Source organism: Podarcis bocagei (genome assembly GCF_964188305.1).
Source record: "Podarcis bocagei genome assembly, chromosome: 11".
NCBI classification, from domain to species: domain Eukaryota; kingdom Metazoa; phylum Chordata; class Lepidosauria; order Squamata; family Lacertidae; genus Podarcis; species Podarcis bocagei.
Genome location: NC_138136.1, coordinates 46212807 through 46231764, shown reverse-complemented (window position 1 = coordinate 46231764; position 18958 = coordinate 46212807). Strand labels below are relative to the sequence as shown.

General features: G+C 45.4%; 1 protein-coding gene and 1 long non-coding RNA gene across 2 annotated transcripts in view; one reads left to right on the top strand and one right to left on the bottom strand.

Annotated features, from left to right (window-relative positions):
* OXCT1 (3-oxoacid CoA-transferase 1) overlaps window positions 1-18958 on the bottom strand; it is a 59434-nt gene that overhangs the window by 30126 nt on the left and 10350 nt on the right. The window contains exons 4-8 of the mRNA XM_081213115.1: window positions 15468-15603; window positions 12088-12237; window positions 11393-11499; window positions 9447-9507; window positions 888-995 (exon numbers count right to left, since the gene is read on the bottom strand). Of these exons, the coding sequence (XP_081069241.1) occupies window positions 888-995; window positions 9447-9507; window positions 11393-11499; window positions 12088-12237; window positions 15468-15603 (562 nt within the window). The remainder of the gene's footprint in view (window positions 1-887; window positions 996-9446; window positions 9508-11392; window positions 11500-12087; window positions 12238-15467; window positions 15604-18958) is intronic.
* Window positions 5932-16527, top strand: LOC308597420. Its single transcript, XR_014012965.1, has 4 exons — window positions 5932-7547; window positions 7912-9065; window positions 9116-9425; window positions 16363-16527. It is a non-coding gene; the product is annotated as an uncharacterized lncRNA (long non-coding RNA).

The window sequence follows — 18958 nt, the reverse complement described above, 5'->3', positions numbered from 1 at the left end:
TGACTAAGCCGTTTCTGAAGAACCAGACCAGCGCACGGAAACGTCGTTTACCTTCCTGCCGGAGCGGTACCTATTTATCTACTTGCACTTTGACGTGCTTTGGAACTGCTAGGTTGGCAGGAGCAGGGACTGAGAAACGGGAGCTCACTCCATCACGGGGATTCGAACTGCCGACCTTCTGATCGGCAAGCCCTAGGCTCTGTGGTTTAACCCACAGCGCTACCCGCGTCCCAGCTGACTTCAGTAAGCCAAGATAAAAGACTGAGGGATGCTTGGGCACACATGCCCACACACAACATACCAGCCAAGCATCTTCGCACCCCCAGATCCTAGGATGGCAGGTCAGGTTTCTTGCCAATGCAAAAATATGGTAATAACCGGATCCTAAATGTGAGCTCAGAATTCATCCACTATTTCTCACCAAAGGATGTTGGACACAGCTGCAGTTTTGGGGGCTATTTGGTGAAATTCAGATGTAATTAATGAAGTGCTGAGGATGCGTTCTGTTAAGTGGGTCGCATTGGGATTCAACCTTCATTTATAATTGGATATGGAAACGGCATGGTGTCTGCAGAGGTCCACAGAGGCACAAAAATGTTTTACTGCTTATACATTCAAGCTCCAATGAGATTATCAGCTTTTGTTTTTTTCAAAAAAGAGAGGGGAAAAACAAGTTTCCAACCCCTCAGGATGAAGATATGCTTGGGTGGGTGTGGGTTTGTTGAATTTTTTTAGAAGTCAGAGAGGTAAGTTTCACCCGTGCTAGGAAGGCATCACTCCTTGTAACTAGCGAAACCCATAATTATGCAAAATAAGAGCAGCAACACAAATGTGCCCAGGCTGCATGGGCAAACACACAGGATGGCCCCAAACTCGTTAAAACTTACCTCGATTCTTTTTTCATACTTTCCCCCTTTGATGAGACGATGGACGTAGATCTTGGGGACATGAATATCTTCTGGGGCAAAGGAACCAACGTCCACAATTTCTTCTACCTGAGCAGATGTGAAAAACAAAAAGGGTAAAAATCAGAGAGTGCACACAGTACACAAAGATTAGCAGATGGCAACATGCAGGGCCCTTCAGTTCCTTTTGAAGAGGTAAGTCCCCTGGTTCTTTTTTGAAGCAACAATGAGTTACATAGCTCCAAGCTCCAAGAGCTCTCAGTTTATGAAGTGAGGTGAGGGCTTGGGAGTGCCAGCATGGTGTAGTGATTAAGAGCGGTGGACTCGTAATCTGGTGAACCGGGTTCGCTTCCCCACTCCTCCACATGCAGCTGCTGGGTGCCCTTGGGCCAGTCACACTTCTCTGAAGTCTCTCAGCCTCACTCACCTCACAGAGTGTTTGTTGTGGGGGAGGAAGGGAAAGGAGAATGTTAGCCACTTTGAGACTCCTTTGGGTAGTGATAAAGTGGGATATCAAATCCAAACTCTTCTTCTTCTTCTTCTTCTTAGATCCTTTAACTGGAAGTCTCACTTTCTCTACTACCCACTTCCTGGTTCTGCAAGTAAGCGTTGCACAGATTGTGTCTAAACACACTGAGCGCCATGTGCACAGCATGCTTTTAAGTCAAGAGCGTCAGGTGGTTCCCAAGAACAACCGTGGCAAAATACTTTATGCCACCCATTCCCCAAGGTAGTTTGCTGTCCCAAGATCACCCACTGAGCTTCACTGCAGAGTGGGGAGTTAAAATCCAGTCTCTCCTGCCCTAGTCTAGCAGGCCAACCACTTATACTACACCGACTCCTGACACCCCACCGAAGCTTCCACACTGAATATTCTAGAATCAAAGAGCCTGAAGCCAAGCAGGTAATGCTTGCATGTTTACGCTAGAGGAGAAAGCCGCCTCGGCTGCCTATTCACACTCTCAGCACTGCAAGGTCTTGCTATTAATTGCCAGATGGGAACAGGAAGTCCCCAGCCAGTATTTAACTTTCTTGTTCTCTCCAGCAAAACAGTGAGGTACTGTGCAATGGTCCTCTCTTTAACCAAAGAGTCATCCAAGGCGATGGCTTAGAAGTGCAATCTGAAGGTGCAACTGTGCCTGTAGCTGCTTTGAGAACCAGCAGCTACTACAGTCACTAGGAGGCTTCTCTCCATACGACGCCTTTCCAAGAGCAAAATATTTGAGCAGGCACTATTTTCCCTCTCTCTTCATATACCCATGATCTTTCACTTTACTTCTTGGAAGCAAGGAGCATTTTACAAAGCAATATATATATATATATATATATATATATATATATATATATATATATATATATGCAGGTTTTGGTGTCTTCGGGTATCTTCCCGTGTAAGAGTTGGGGTGTCTAGGCGACGTTTCGACGAGGTCTCACTCGTCATCTTCAGGCTGGTGACGAGTGAGACCTCATCGAAACGTCGCCTAGACACCCCAACTCTTACACGGGAAGATACCCGAAGACACCAAAACCTGCATTCCTGTACCCGTGAAAATCTACGAAAGCAAAGAAAATCTACGAAAGGTTCTTGTCAGCTGGAAGGTTTCCTCCCCGTAGAGGTACGGGGTACAGCTGACAAGAACCTACGAGAGGTACAGCTGACAAGAACCTACGAGAAACTAGAAATCCGAAGAGCCACCATCTTATGTGATCTCTTGTTCCTACGCAACTGCCGAGACAACAACTTAATTCCCACATGCTTCCAACTTAAATTCCACTCTAAAACCCCAGCTACCGAAAGGATCCTGAAACGAACTGAACTATCCCTAATCAGAAACGAACTACATAAGAAAAGATACCTACTAAACCAAACCAACAAAGATCTGCTCACTCTTCACCTCAAACTCTGTAACAAAATCCACCCTGCACTCTGGGACAAATGCAAACAACTAGCCGTTTGGAGAGCTGAAACAGAGTCCTCACATAAGACAGACACACACACCAACAAACTCCACAAACTAGAGAAACGCCAGAAGCCCAGCCACCCTCCACAACAACCCATGAAACAAACAGTACATAACATATCAGACAGGATCCTCACCTCAACTGAAACCAAAGTACTCTCCAAAGGCTTCAACTTTGCAGTCGCCCCGAGACGCATCCCCACGGAAAACATCATATGCGGAGTCGAAGCTAGCCTAACCAAAATCAACCCAGATGAAGCCAATAAAATCAGACTCGAAGTCACCAACATCCTCTGCTCCAGCAAACCACCCAGAAGCAATTTACACAAAGAAGAACAGAAAGCACTCACCAACCTGAAGAAAGACAACAACATAATCATTCTCCCAGCAGACAAAGGTAATGCCACTGTTGTGATGAACACATCGGACTACCAAGCAAAACTATCAAATCTACTCCAAGACCCTACCTACCAACCTATAAAAACAGATCCCACCACCTATCTGGAAAAAACCACCAAATCCAAAATAAAAGCCTCTCCTATCAGTGAAGAAATCCAGCTAAGAATCATCCCCAGAGAAAAATCATCCAGATGCCCCAAACTCTACGGTCTCCCCAAGATACACAAAGAAGGAACACCACTCAGACCAATAGTCAGCTCCATAGGCTCACCTCTACAAAATCTCGCTAAATTTCTCGCTAAGCAACTTCAGCCCTATGCAGAATCTATCGCTTCACACGTTACAAACTCCTTCCAGTTCATAGAAACAATAAAGAAGCAAAACCTACATCCCGATGACCTACTTGTGAGCTTCGATGTTGTATCTCTCTTCACACAAGTGCCCATTAATGAAGCCTTGACAGCCATTCAAAACAAATACAATCCCCCCGAATACATCCTGGACCTGACCAACCACTGCCTAACCAACACGTACTTCATCCACAATGGACAAAGATACAAACAGATAGAAGGAGCACCTATGGGATCACCCCTCTCACCGGTCATCGCAAATCTGTACATGGAACACTTTGAAACCAATGCTTTAGACAAGTCAGAACACAAACCCAAACTTTGGCTCAGATATGTTGACGACACCTTTGTAATTTGGCCACACGGGAAGGAAAAACTAGATAGCTTCCTCACACATCTCAACAGCCTACACCCCAAAATACAATTCACTATGGAAATAGAAGCCAACAACCAACTTCCCTTCCTTGACGTCCTAATCTACAAAAAACCTGATGGCTCCCTAGGACACACTATCTACCGGAAAAAAACACACACCAACCGCTACTTACATGCACAATCACACCACCACCCTGCACAAATAAACTCCGTAGCCAAGACTCTCATCTCCAGAACCAAACGCCTGGCTGACGAAGACCACTTGACAACTGAGTTACAGAATCTCTCAAATGTGTTAATCGCCAACGGATACCAGCAAAACAGGGTTACGAAGCTAATCCAAAAAGAAACACCCCCCAAAAACCAAGACACAGAAGAAAACAATGGCATGGCCCTCCTTCCTTATATCAAGGGCACCACAGATAAAATTAGCAAAATCCTCCATAAACACAATATCAAAACAGCCTTTTGCACCAACCAAAAAATAGCCAATATCCTCAGAAACCCAAAAGATAAAATCCAGTTAGAAAACCAAGGGGTCTATGAAATACCCTGCAAAGTCTGCCCAGCCACGTACATTGGACAAACAAACAGACGAATAAATGCACGTATCGCAGAACACAAGAATGCCGTCAAAAAAGAAGAAAAAACTTCCTCTCTTTACCAACACATGAAAGAAACAGGACACGAAATTAATTTTGCAGATTCCAAATTGCTCTTTAACATGGAACATCACCACAAGAGAATAATCATGGAAGCCATCGAGATAGAGAAACACCCTCACAACATGAACAAGCGTGACGACACGTCCCGCCTGCCAGACATCTGGAAATTAGCCCTCCCCACAAAAACCGACACCAGAACCAGAGGCACACAGAACGCCATCTCCAATCAACCACACCAGACCCAAACCCAGACCCTCTCCACAGATAAATTACAGATACCATCCAGCAGCCAAACCATAGTGGCACCTCCGGATGCTGCACCCCCCTGCAATCCCTACACAGATCTGGCTGGCACAGGGCACAAAACCACAGCTCGCCCCTATACACGAAGCCAAGCCAGAGCACAACTAAGTGCAGTACAGCCATCTTCTCAGAAAAACTCTTCTCAGAAAAACTCTGAAAAACTCTTCACAAGCTCAAGAGGTCAAGACACGAAAGCTTTAGCAACTAATCCACACCTAATGACCCTCCTAAGTGGTACTCAGAATATCACTCAAGAAATCACTCAAGATATCCCTCAAGTAATTAATGAACAAAAGAAGAAAAGGCACAATAACCTGGGAACTTCCTCTCTGCCCAGAACGTTGGAGGCTATACACCACACCCCCTCAACAGTATTTATAGGAACTCAAACACTGAGATCCTGCTCTGTTCTAGTAACAAGAAGCCGAAAGCACCAGCCTGAAGATGACGAGTGAGACCTCGTCGAAACGTCGCCTAGACACCCCAACTCTTACACGGGAAGATACCCGAAAACACCAAAACCTGCGCATATATATATATATATATATATATATATATATATATATATGCTTTCGTAGATTTTCACGGGTACAGGAATGTAGGTTTTGGTGTCTTCGGGTGTCTTCCCGTGTAAGAGTTTTGAGTGGCCAACGCTGTAATGTTTAATACGGAAAAGTGATTGTGTGGAAGCTTGGACACGATCCAGGAAGCGACCCTTGACCCTCCAGATGTTATTAGACTCCAACTCCCATCGTTCCCGACCTTTGGCTATGCTGCCTACGGCTAATAGGAGATGGATTTCAACACCATCTGGAGGGTCTCAGGTTAGCTACCCCTGAATTAGAAAAAAGGGACAAGATAATAATAATAATAATTTATTATTTATACCCCACCCATCTGGCTGGGTTTCCCCAGCCACTCTGGGCAGCTTCCAAGAGAATATGAAAAACACAATAAAACATCAGTCATTAAAAACTTCCCTAAACAGGGCTGCCTTCAAATGTCTTCTAAAAGTCAGATAGTTGTTTATTTCCTTGCCATCAGATGGGAGGGCATTCCATAGGGCGGGTGCCAATACTGAGAAGGCCCTCTGCCTGGTTCCCTGTAATCTCACGTCTCACAGTGAGGGAACCGCCAGAAGTTCCTCGGAGGTGGACCTCAGTGTCCGGGCTGAACGAGGGGGGTGGAGACACTCCTTCAGGTATACTGGGCCGAGGCCGTTTAGGGCTTTAAATGTCAGCACCAACACTTTGAATTGTGTTTGAAGAAACTCACTGGTAGGCCAAAGCCCCTATTGCAGCTTCCTGGCTGATGCGTAGTCAGTGTGGCGCATCTCGGAATTCAAATTTGTGAGGTAGAATTAGAATTAAGCAGAGTTTCTGGGACGCAAGAGCAAAGACTGTTATTGGCAATATAAGAGTGTGCATTTATAAGCATGGCCATTTCTCAGCGTCTCATTGTTAACAATGAAAGCAACACCACAATTTTTGGTGACTAATGGAGCTATTCATTCCTGTCCCACAATGTAATGAAAGTCCATTGTACCTGCGATAGCAGCATTCTAATGGCGTTGCTAAGTAACCAAAGATACATTGCAGGGTTTTTAATTACATTTCCTTAATTAGTTGTGGGTGAAAGAGCATTTCTGCACTCAGATCTGAGCCCCACCCCCACCCCTTTGTTCCTCTTCCTTGCTAAATCAAACCTCATCTTCCAGTCTCCCAACTATTCCATAATGAATGAGGATCTCAAAAATCAGGAGGAAAACTAGGCTTCTGTTATCCTAGCTTTCGTTTTTCCCTTTGGTAAGGAACCATTCCACTTACAAAGTATTCTACAAATGGGATATAAAAAGAAACTAATGACATGTGAAAACAGCACGCTCAATTTTCACTGGACTGCATTGGAATTTTTACCTCTATTTGCCATTTATATCCTGCATTGGGGTTTGTCTCTTCGTTTGAGGCAGGATGGGTATGTTGCTGTTTAGTCGTTTAGTCGTGTCCGACTCTTCATGACCCCATGGACCAGAGCACGCCAGGCACTCCTGTCTTCCACTGCCTCCCACAGTTTGGTCAACTCATGCTGGTAGCTTCGAGAACACTGTCCAACCATCTCGTCCTCTGTCGTCCCCTTCTCCTTGTGCCCTCCATCTTTCCCAGCATCAGGGTCTTTTCCAGGGAGTCTTCTCTTCTCATGAGGTGGCCAAAGTATTGGAGTGTCAGCTTCAGGATCTGTCCTTCCAGTGAGCACTCAGGGCTAATTTCCTTAAGAATGGATACGTTTGATCTTCTTGCAGTCCATGGGACTCTCAAGAGTCTCCTCCAGCACCAGAATTCAAAAGCATCCATTCTTCGGCGATCAGCCTTCTTTATGGTCCAGCTCTCACTTCCATACATCACTACTGGGAAAGCCATGGCTTTTAACTATACGGACCTTTGTTGGCAAAGTGGTCCCTTCATGGATCACTGCCTTGCCGTGGCGAAAGGGCTTGAATAACTCAGAGAAGCTATGAGCTCTGCCGTGCAGAGCCACCCAAGATGGACAGGTCATAGCGGAGAGTTTTGACCAAACGTAATCCACCTGCAGGTGGATGTGGGTAAAACCTCAGTGCCTAGGACTTGCCGATCGCATGGTCGGCGGTTCGAATCCCCGCGGTGGGGTGCGCTCCCGCCGTCCGGTCCCAGCGCCTGCCAACCTAGCAGTTCGAAAGCACCTCCGGGTGCAAGTAGATAAATAGGGACCGCTTACCAGCGGGAAGGTAAACGGCGTTCCGTGTGCTGCACTGGCTTGCCAGATGCAGCTTGTCACTCTGGCCACGTGACCCGGAAGTGTCTGCGGACAGCGCTGGCTCCCGGCCTATAGAGTGAGATGAGCGCACAACCCTAGAGTCTGGCAAGACTGGCCCGTACAGGCAGGGGTACCTTTACCTTTACCTTTAATCCACCTGCAGCAGGAACTGGCAAGCTACTCCAGTATCCCTGCCAAGAAAACTCCATGGGATGGGTATACTTGTGCCCAAGCCTACCTACACAAAATTCTTCAACTTCTCTCTAGATGCGTAAGGGCAGCTTTCTCTTCCATCCCTGGGGACAATCAAATAATTACGGCCTTCAGAACACCCGTTGTTTTGCAGAAGGGTTAACAAGCGCACACTGGAAACTCAGGTTTGTGAAATTAAAAGTGCCTCAAAGTTGCTCTGTTTGCCCTGGCTCAACAAATCTGTTTTAAAAAATCACCACCACCACAGAATCTTTTGGGGCTAGGAGAGCAACCAGAAAATCAGGATGAATGCTGACAGTCATAAATCTTCCCTGCAAACAAATCGGATTGAAAGCTCAAGTGAAAAACTGGACATATACCACCCTGGGCTCATTCGGGAGAAAGGGTGAGAAACAAATTTTATTTATAAAATAACCTCTGAGTAAGTTTTGGATAAGCAGATTGGAGTAAAAGCTCAATAAACAGGCTGTCTGGGGGAGTCCAAAAATAGCTTCTCAGTGTGAACCAGGAACTGACATCCAGAAAACAAGATGGTTATATAGATCTCTATATAATCTATATATTCACATAAGCCTGTTCTGCCCAGTCTATTCTATTCCCTTCTGCTACCTAGTTCTCAGTTTCCCCATTTTTCTGTCTGTCAGTATTCTACAACATTTACTTTTTGTGTAGCTGCTTCCCCACCCTCTAGGATATATTTTAGCTATAGATTTGCTTTTCTGTCTGTGTATAATTATTACCTCAAGTCTGCTGGGTACTTCTTCTCTTGAGAGTCAGTGAGGTTTTGGCTACATAAGCACAAGCATGGGAAGACTGGTATGCCAGCATACAGCTGTTGAAGATCTCATCTGCACTATACCTGAAAGTGGTATGATGCTGTTTTAAACCAGTCATGGCTTCCCCCAAAGAATCCTGGGAAATGTAGTGTGCTCAGGGTACTGGGAGTTGTGAGGAGACCCCTATTGCCCCTCACAGAGCTACAATTCCCATAGTTCCCTGGGAAGAGGGACAGACTGTTAAACCACTCTGAGGACTGCAATCGTCCCTGCTGATATCGCTTTCTATGCAATGGAATTTCAATATAGTTTAGTTTAGTTTAGTTTAGTTTAGTTTAGTTTAGTTTAGTTTAGTTTAGTTTAGTTTAGTTGGTGGAGGAACATTAAATCTTGGGGGTCTCCACCTTCAGCCCGCAGGCCTCAGGTGAGCACTAGGCCTTTCGTAGTTGTTTACCAGAAACAGGTGTTCAGGTTTTACGTTTACGCAGATGATACCACAGCTTATCATCATTTGGGTTTTTCCAAAATCCTTCCCTCTTCCATCCCTGCTGCAGGTAAAGGCATATCATCTTCAACTGGAGCAGAACATCACGCCTGGTTTCAGTTATGCATGTATACAGCATCTGTCAACTTCATCTGAGCAATTCGCAAAGATCTGTAAGGAGTCCTTGCAAGCTTTGAAGTACAAGTAAAAATTGTTTGACCTTACCTCTACTACAGTTGTTCTGGCAGCTTTACACATGGGCTGGTTAAAGTTTCTTGCAGTTTTCCTATTTGAGGCAGAGAAAAGGGGAAGGGAAAGTTAACTGAAAGCAAAAGATAGGAGAGTATTTTCTGCTCACATTCAGGCTGTTATATTACTGTAATATCAGGGAAAGCACTGGGTCAACCTGAATTTAAAGGAATTAGGGAGGAGGGAGAAGATAGCAGTAAGGAGGTAACATACAGACCTTTGCATAACTAGGATATGTTTAAGAACACATTTAAAACTGCAGGCTTGTTTACCATGCAGTGTGTGTTTATGTGCATGTGTGCTACTGTTTAAAAGAAGGGGTGGGGGACTTTGCAATGCGCTCCTTCTAAGTGTCAACCGGGAAGTAGGTTCCACTGAGTTCAGCAGTGTTTACTCCCAGCTAAATAAACTGGGCAACAGGGTGAACATCGAGGGCACATTTTGCAACGTGGAGGGGAGAAAGGAGATTATCCAAGTTGCACATCATTTGTGACACCTATTTGACCATTGAATGAGGGAAGAGAAAGACTTAGCTGCAGAAATACTTCATTGCCTTCTACTCAGAAGATTCCCACTAGCAAACCAAAGCCCATGGCAAACACAATATTGATTGTTTTTTTCTGGGGAGGGGGGAGGTTATATAAAAATCAGACATATGTTTAAGAATATAAGAAGAGCCTGCAGGATCAGGCCAATGGCCTATCTAGTCCAGCATCCTGTTTTCACAGTGGCCGACCAGATGCATGTGAGAAACAAGTGCAAGAGCAACTCTCCATTCCTTGAAATGAGCTGTCTTTGTTTGATTGTGTTGTACATGGGTGAAGAATGGGAAGGGAAGAGGGGGGGGCGGTTGGTGGGCAGAAAAAACAGGGGGTGAATCCCATCGTTATATGGGTGTCAAGTTTTTCTGATAATGTGTCTCAAATGATGGTCTAAGGCACAGACTCTAAGCCTTGGTAGAGCAGCCTCAAAACTAAATCAAAGGATCCTATTTTCTAGATATTTCTCTCTATCCTGAGCTTATCATACAACATAAAAAAATGTTTGGGCTTCTACTGCCCCCTCCTGGACACCTTTGCTTTATTAAATGCTAAACGAGTCCCTGCGCTCACCAAATTTGGGTGAGAAGAAGAAGGAGGAGGAGGAGGAGGAGGAGGAGGAGGAGGAGGAGGAGGAATTTATTTTTACCCCGCCCTCCCCGGCCAGAGCCGGGCTCAGGGTGGCTAACACCAATAAAATCACAGTAAAAACATAATAGGGGGGAAATAGAGGGGGGGCCAATTTAAAATACAGGTTAAAGTGCAATTTAAAATGCAGCCTCATTTTAAAGTAGCCAATAAATCAAGACCATAAGGGGAGGGAAACATAAGGGTCAGACCGAGTTGCACCGAGCAAGAATAGATACAAGAAATGCAGATTTCTTTTTTAAAAAAATTCAGATCGACCCTATTTTTTTTTTATAGCATTATAAATTCATTCTCCATCTATTCAATGCTTATATTTCCTAAATCTCCACTTTTCACAGGTTATAAGAAACAGAGTCAGACCATTGGTCCCTCTGGGTGAAAACTGTCTGCATTAACACACTCAAAACCTAAACATAATCAAAAAAACCCAACCCTGAAGAGTGGGCTAAACAACTTTTAAATTAAATTTAAATTATTATACAAGTCAAGTGAGCATAATGTGCCCCATGTGAGCTGCAGGTGTATCCCAACACAAGGGGGGGGGAGCCCCTTGGAGCTGCGTATTACAGGGGAAGAACATTTGCACACTGACGGGTCAGCTTTGTCCAACATGACTGACCTTCTCGTTCAGGATACTCTGGTGAGCTTCCAAAGGAAGTCCAAGATTTCCTGGCGAACCCTTTGAAAACTGCTGCTTTGGAGAAAAGCACATTAGCTCTGTGTGCAATACTGTACCTGAAGATAATGTTCCCGGCGCGATCAGATTTCCACGCCTTCACTAGTGCAAAATCCCCCGTTATCGACTTTTCCATAATATAGTGTCGCCCATCAAACTCTCTCACCTGTGAGAAGTCAGGAGCGGGAGGAAATATTAGAAAAGTTATTCATCTTGAAAACTGTTCCTTCCCATGTTGGCATTTTAAATTATTCCTTTGCAGAATGCCAAGCAATAGGGATGGGGACATGGCTGATGCTAACTGGTCAAAAGCCTCACCTGGCTTTAATACTAATAAAATACTAATAATACTAATAATACTAATAATACTACTAATACTAATAATACTAATAATACTAATAATAATAATAATAATAATAATAATAATAATAATAATAATAATAATAATTTATTATTTATACCCCGCCCATCTGGCTGAGTTTCCCCAGCCACTCTGGGCAGCTCCCAATTGAGTGTTAAAAACAATACAGCATTAAATATTAAAAACGTCCCTAAACAGGGCTGCCTTCAGATGTCTTTTAAAAATAAGATAGCTGCTTATTTCCTTGACATCTGATGGGAGGGCGTTCCACTGGCCGGGCGCCACCACCGAGAAGGCCCTCTGTCTGTCTGTTATGGACTCTCTTCCCAAGAACCATGGTCCCCTACCGCTGCCCTAGCTCCACTATTAAAACACACAGGCATGATCTTTTACCTCTCTGGGCTCGCTGGCAAGGGCAACAGTACCGTCTGTGTTGTATTTGATCGGAGCCCCTCCTTCTTGCACTAAAGTCCCGTACCCCGTGCTGGTGAAGAAAGCTGGGATACCTGCTCCTCCTGCTCGAATGCGCTCAGCCAGGGTGCCCTAGAAGGAAAGAAACTGTTAAGTACAGAGACCGATAACAAGAGAGATTCCCGGGTTGTTCAGGACATAAGTGGAGCCAGCAGGATCAGGCCAATGGCCCTTCTAGTCCAGCATCCTGTTCCCAAATTCCCTACTTCTCCTGCTTTCTCCCCTTTGACGTCTTCTGCCTTCTTTCCACCAAACAGCTCCATTTTCCCTCAAACGGCATGTACTGCCATCTGAATGCAAAAGTATGCAGAACAGCACTCATTAAGGGATTTGGTTTCACAGAAGGTACACATGGGTCTTAGGGTTTCGAATCTCATTGGCTGGCCTGCTCTGATGTCACAGGCTCTCTTAGCACTCTGCTGCCTGGCCTGGAGAACCACTCCTGCCTATCCCACGGTGACATGAAAGCTGATCACCCAAAGACAACAGAGAGAGGCAGAAAGGTCCATGAAAATATTTTATGGGAGAACATCCTGCCAGAGCAACAGACAACTGCTAATCTGGCTAGAACCTGCTTTATTCCACCTTTGCAATGGTGGCCTGTTTTATGGATAGGATACAGTACTTTTTGTTGCTAGGAAATTCAACATGCCAGCAAACCTGCAAACCTTACACACAAAAAATTGCTTGATCTCAGAAAGGCCTGAATAAATTCATTCTATACTTAAGTTTGATCCACAAGATGGCAGCATCTGTACTTTAAAAACCTGTTTCTGACAATTCTTATCTACCCACCCAATTTGTTGTTGCTGTTTAGTCGTGTCCGACTCTTCGTGACCCCATGGACCAGAGCACGCCAGGCACTCCTGTCTTCCACTGCCTCCCGCAGTTGGTCAAACTCATGCTGATAGCTTCAAGAACACTGTCCAACCATCTCGTCCTCTGTTGTCCCCTTCTCCTTGGGTCCTCCATCTTTCTCAACATCAGGGTCTTTTCCAGGGAGTCTTCTCTTCTCATGAGGTGGCCAAAGTATTGGAGTCTCAACTTCACGATCTGTCCTTCTAGTAAGCACTCAGGGCTGATTTCCTTCAGAATGGATAGGTTTGATCTTCTTGCAGTCCATGGGACTCTCAAGAGTCTCCTCCAGCACCATAATTCAAAAGCATCAATTCTTCGGCGATCAGCCTTCTTTATGGTCCAGCTCTCACTTCCATATATCACTACTGGGAAAACCATAGCTTTAACTATACGGACCTTTGTTGGCAAGGTGATGTCTCTGCTTTTTAAGATACCAATACCTATTGGTAAAAGTGTGCCTTATGAACTATCTGCTCTCTATTTACTGTAACTTTCCTCATGATTAGTTTTGAACATTTGACTCTTCCAAAAACACCCGCAAGTGGCAGTAATGTTTCTGTCCAGCCAGTTAGAACTGTCAGCCTAAAAACGCCCACAAATAAGACTGAGCTGGGGAAAAGGCACCTGGCTTGGGCTTAGAATTGGAAGGGACCACGAGGGTCATCCAGTCCAACCCCCTGCAATGCGGGAATCTTTTGCCCAATGTGGGGCTCAAGCCCACAACCCTGAGATGAAGAGTCTCGTGCTCTGCTAACTGAGCTACCCCAGCTTATGATTTCTTAGCCGCCCTTCGCCAGAAGGTTTCAAAATACAATATGAAGAACGGTTTAAACCAAATTAGTTAAGAGAATGGGGTGTGTCAGGTGTCAAAGACCAGGGTAAAGACATCCCTACACTTCTGTGATGCTGCGATTCTTAGGTATATAATGGAAGTGCCAAATACACCTCTATGAGGAGGGAATTTCACAGCTAAGGGACTGCTGTGGAGAATGTCCTCTGAGCCTCCAAGGGTGGTGGAACACCAAGAGGGGCCCCTTCTGTCAACCTCAACTCCTACGAGGGTCTGTGGGGAAGGAGGTGGTCTTTCAGATATGATGGTCTAAGCCGCCTTCTTTGGCGATAACTTGTAGCCGAGTAAGATTGTCTTCCATAAACACAGTTTTAACAGTGAGTCCGTAAGTGACTATGGAGGCCAATTCTGGATCTACACGTCCTTCCACAGTGGGGACATTGGTTTCCCAGTGGAATTGATCTTGGTGAGGGTTTGCCAAGCGTGCCTTCCTCCTAGCACGTTTCTCCCTTGCGTCCTGAGTTCGAGTGTCTTCAAAGCCCATGACACCTTTGGTAAAGGCTGTTCCCCAACTGGAGTGCTTGCAGGCCAGTGTTTCCCAGTTGTAGGTGTTTATACTACATTTTTTTAGATTTGCCTTGAGAGAGTTTTTAAACCTCTTTTGTTGACCACGGGCATTACACTTTCTATTTTTAAGTTTGGAATAGAGTAGTTGCTTTGGAAGACAATAATCAGACATTGGCACAACATGACCAGTCCAATGAAGCTGATGTTTAAGAATCATTGCTTCACCATTGGTGATCTTTGCTTCTTCCAGTACACTGGCATTAGTTCGCCTGTCTTCCCGAGTGATGTGTAAAATTTTTCAGAGACACCTTTGATGGAATCTTTCAATGAGTTGGAGATGGTCTTTATAAGTGGTCCATGTTTCACAAGCCTAAGTCATTCAGGGCTTCAAACACTGATGTTGGGCCTGGAAATGAACTGGAAGCCTACACAGCTATTTTGGAACAGGGGCTATGCAAGTTCCAGGAGGAGCTCCCTTAAGTTCCTTGGAAGCCACGTGTTGGACTAGGTGGAAGTTGCAAGTTGTCTTCAAGGGCAGCCCCACATGAAACACATTGAATCATCTAGTCTGGAGTAGTACAGTGGCCAACTCATCTCTGTCCAAAAGGGGCCTTAGCTGGTGAACCAACAGGATCTGAAAACAGACATTCTGAGCCTCTGGTGAAAATGTTGGATCCAGGATAAACCTTTCTACAGACTTCCAGGGGAGTCTAACCCCACCCAGAACAGGCCAAGAAGTCAAGGTTCACTCTATTAGGTATAACTGTTTTAAAACCCCATAGCTAGCAGGCTGACGTCTGGTGACAAAGCAGAAGCAGTCTCTTTCCAAAGCAGCGATTCTCTGGAACACCTTCTCCTGCCAAATCCAAGAGGAGTCAGCTGTGATGTGATCTACAGGCCTGTTAAAAATGTATTTATTTGTTCATTTCCTTTTGTTAATTGTTAGATGGCACTGCTCAGTATCTTGTTTTAGTATTCCATTTTTGTTTGTGTGTGTGTGTTGCATGCGTATCTATAAATTCATTAGCTAAATAATGAAACACATATTCTTAAAAAAATATTTAGCCCCTTAAGAAAGGCGTTGTACCTGTGGCGTAAGCTCAACCTCCAGTTCTCCAGATAAATACTGCCGCTCAAACTCTGCGTTCTCCCCAACGTAGGACGACACCATGCGCTTGATTTGCTTCGTTTGGAGTAAGAGTCCCAGCCCAAAATTGTCTACCCTGCACAGAAAAAGTTGTTGGGCGACGGTTACAACAAAACGAATGCCACAGAATATCATGAAAATTCCACCCTGGGGCACCCGCCTTCCAAAAGGGAAAATAAGATAGATATGCCATACTTGGCATCACCCTTTTGAGTTTTGCATGTAATAACCTGCACAAGTGCCTCTGTGCCAGAATTGCAAAGGCCCCCCCCCCCAAAAAAAAGAATTGCAAAGGCCCATCTCTAGGTGGCACTAACTGTATCACACAGCTGGACCGGCCATGAGGCAATCAGTTTGTGCTTACATCTTGTCAGTAACAAAAGGAAGCTGGCAGACCATTCATGCACCTAATTCATTTGTCTATACAGTCGTACCTCAAAAGTCGAACAGAATCTCTTCCGGAAGTCGTTCAACTTCCAAAATGTTCGGAAACCAAAGCGTGGCTTCTGATTGGCTGCAGGAAGATCCTGCAGCCAATCAGAAGCTGCAGAAGCCCCATCGGACGTTCAGCTTCCAAAAATAGTTCGCAAACCGGAACACTCACTTCTGGGTTTGCAGCGTTCAGGAGCCAAAACGTTCAAGAACTAAAGCTATTTGAAAACCAAGGTACGACTGTACTAGGAGTGGGGGACCATTTTTTGCCTCCTCCCCTTCTGACAACCTTCCAAGGGCCACTTGCTAGAGATGGGCAGCACCAGGGTCAACAGCGGGTGGAGAATGAATGTAAATATCACTTTCATTAAGCTAGTTTCTCCCCTCTCTATCCTCCACCCAGGAGACCAAGAGTTCATAATCAGAGTTCAAGGCAAAGAACATCAACGATGGGATGAAGCAAAGACAGTAAGCGGTGTCAAGTTGCAAGAGAAGGTGTGCCCTGGTGAGAGTCCTGAGGTCCAGATAAGGAGGGCTAGAAGGTCACATTCTCCACCATCCCACCCCAGTCCTGAGGCTCCTTACTTTTGATCTATACCAGTGTTTCCCAAACTTAGGTCTCCAACCATTTTTTGGACTACAACTCCCATCATCCCTAGCTAGTAGGACCAGTGGTGAAAGATGATGGGAATTGTAGTTCAAAAAAAGACAGCTGGAGGCCCAAGTTTGGGAAACAATGGTGTACACCAACTGGCATTATTTCCCCCACCTAAATCTGGGGGTGCCAGGAATGGAAATTGTGAGTGTATTATCTTCTTCAATGTGAGGACAACAGTTTGGATAGAGGACACACTGTAATTCAGAATTCAATAATTATATGGAATTTTTTAATTTGCTCGCTTGCTCTTCCTAGGTTATAGGACTGGCCCATCTGGCAAAATATCCTGCAAGGCTGGCTCCTTGCCTAACTCCTGCTGCTTCCAAGCCATAAAGTCATAAAAGTCCCCATAAGCCACTTGCTTTATGGCCAACTGGGTCAGCTTTCCTCGATCCATTGTGAAAAGGACTTGGCGAATGAAGTCAGGAACAGGCAAGATTTAATGCTGCCCCAAGGCTTTTAAACTGCCGGATGTGAACTACACAGAAATTATCATCCAGTAATTATCAGATAGGAAATGGGGCTGGACGGGGTCATTAGACAACGCTGCAAAGCTGAGCTTATGGAAGGCGATAAGATAACAGAATCATGTTTCTAAAGAGTTGTCGGTGCCCCTAAGCAAAGCCATGCCTCCATCCACAGAAACACACAGAGAGAGAGATGAACCACTTTAACTCACAGGCAGGGAGCAAGAGCGAACAACCTGCATTACCTACTTTGATCTCAGCATCACTAATTCAGATACAGTGGTACCTCGGGTTCTCATCCTGAAGCAAAGTTCTTAACCTGAAACACTATATCTTGGTTAGCGGAGTCTGTAACCTGAAGCATATGTAACCCGAAGTACCACTGTATACATATGGAAATACAGTGGTACCTCGGGTTAAGTACTTAATTCGTTCAGGAGGTCCATTCTTAACCTGAAACTGTTCTTAACCTGAAGCACCACTTTAGCTAATGAGGCCTCCTGCTGCCGCCGCGCCGCCGGAGCACGATTTCTGTTCTCACCCTGAAGCAAAGTTCTTAACCTGAAGCACTATTTCTGGGTTAGCGGAGTGTGTAACCTGAAGCGTATGTAACCTGAGGTACCACTGTATACATATGGAAATAGCAGCAAACAGCAGTAAGGATAATTATAGTGGATTCTACTGCAGCACACAATGCAGCTGTAACTTTGCCATCTGCACATTACAGGGGTGGTAAAACTCCCTGCAGTGCTGCCGTAGGGTCACAAATACATGTTTTGTTCAGTATTAGCTGAGAGCCATGTTCCCTGCAACAGATGCGGCTCTAACCTTTCGTGCGCTCCAGCCACACAGAGGAAGCCGGTGGGTGTTGTTGGTATTTTAAGACATATATCTCCATACAGGGAAGCAAGAAGCATGGCCACAGTTCAAGGACACATTCCTGACAGGGAAATGGTGCTCAAAAGCGGGTGCAGGGCAGGGCTGGTGAGGGGTACAACCTGGAGAGAGTCCCGTGAGCCAGGTGGAAAGGTCTGGTAGAGGGCGCATTTAGCCTCCAGGTCGCCTGGCCCTAGCCTTATAATACAGTGGTACCTTGGGTTACAAACACCTTGGGTTACAAACACTCTGGGTTACAGACTCACTAACCCGGAAGTAGTACCTCGGGTTAAGAACTTTACCTCAGGATGAGAACAGAAATCGCGCACCGGCAGCATGGCGGCAGTGGGAGGCCCCATTAGCTAAAGTGGTACCTCAGGTTAAGAACAGTTTCAGGTTAAGAATGGACCTCCAGAACGAATTAAGTTCATAACCAGAGGTATCACTGTACTTGCATGCCGGCAGTGCTCCTCTTGAGATCCAAATGGGATTAGTAGTGGGTCCCAGACCCACCAGTTGAAGACCAGTGCTCTAGGCCAGGGTTTCCCAAACATGGGTCCCCAGCTGTTTTTTTGGACTACAGTTCCCATCGTCCCAGACCATTGGCTGCTAGCTAGGGATGATGGGAGTTGTGGTCCAACCAATTGTCTCTACCCAAGTTTGGAAAGCCCTCCTCCGGGCCAAGGATGGAGACCCAGTAGCTTTCCAGGTGTTGCTGGACTATAGCTCCCATCATCCCTGGCTACCACCATGCTGGCTGGGGCTCTCTTGGGAGTTGAAGGCCAACCACAACTGAATAGCCAAAGGTTCTCCACCCCAGCTGGGTTCAGTTCATTTGTGTGCTCTCTTTTTCCTAGAACAGCTTCTGTTTCTTGGTCACTCTGAGGGTGAAGGAAATAGAAGCACAACAGACAAGGAAACCTCAAGCTTTTAGGGGTCCCCTCCTTCATGTTATACATTGTGGATATCATGCAGTCAGTCACAATACTCACAACACA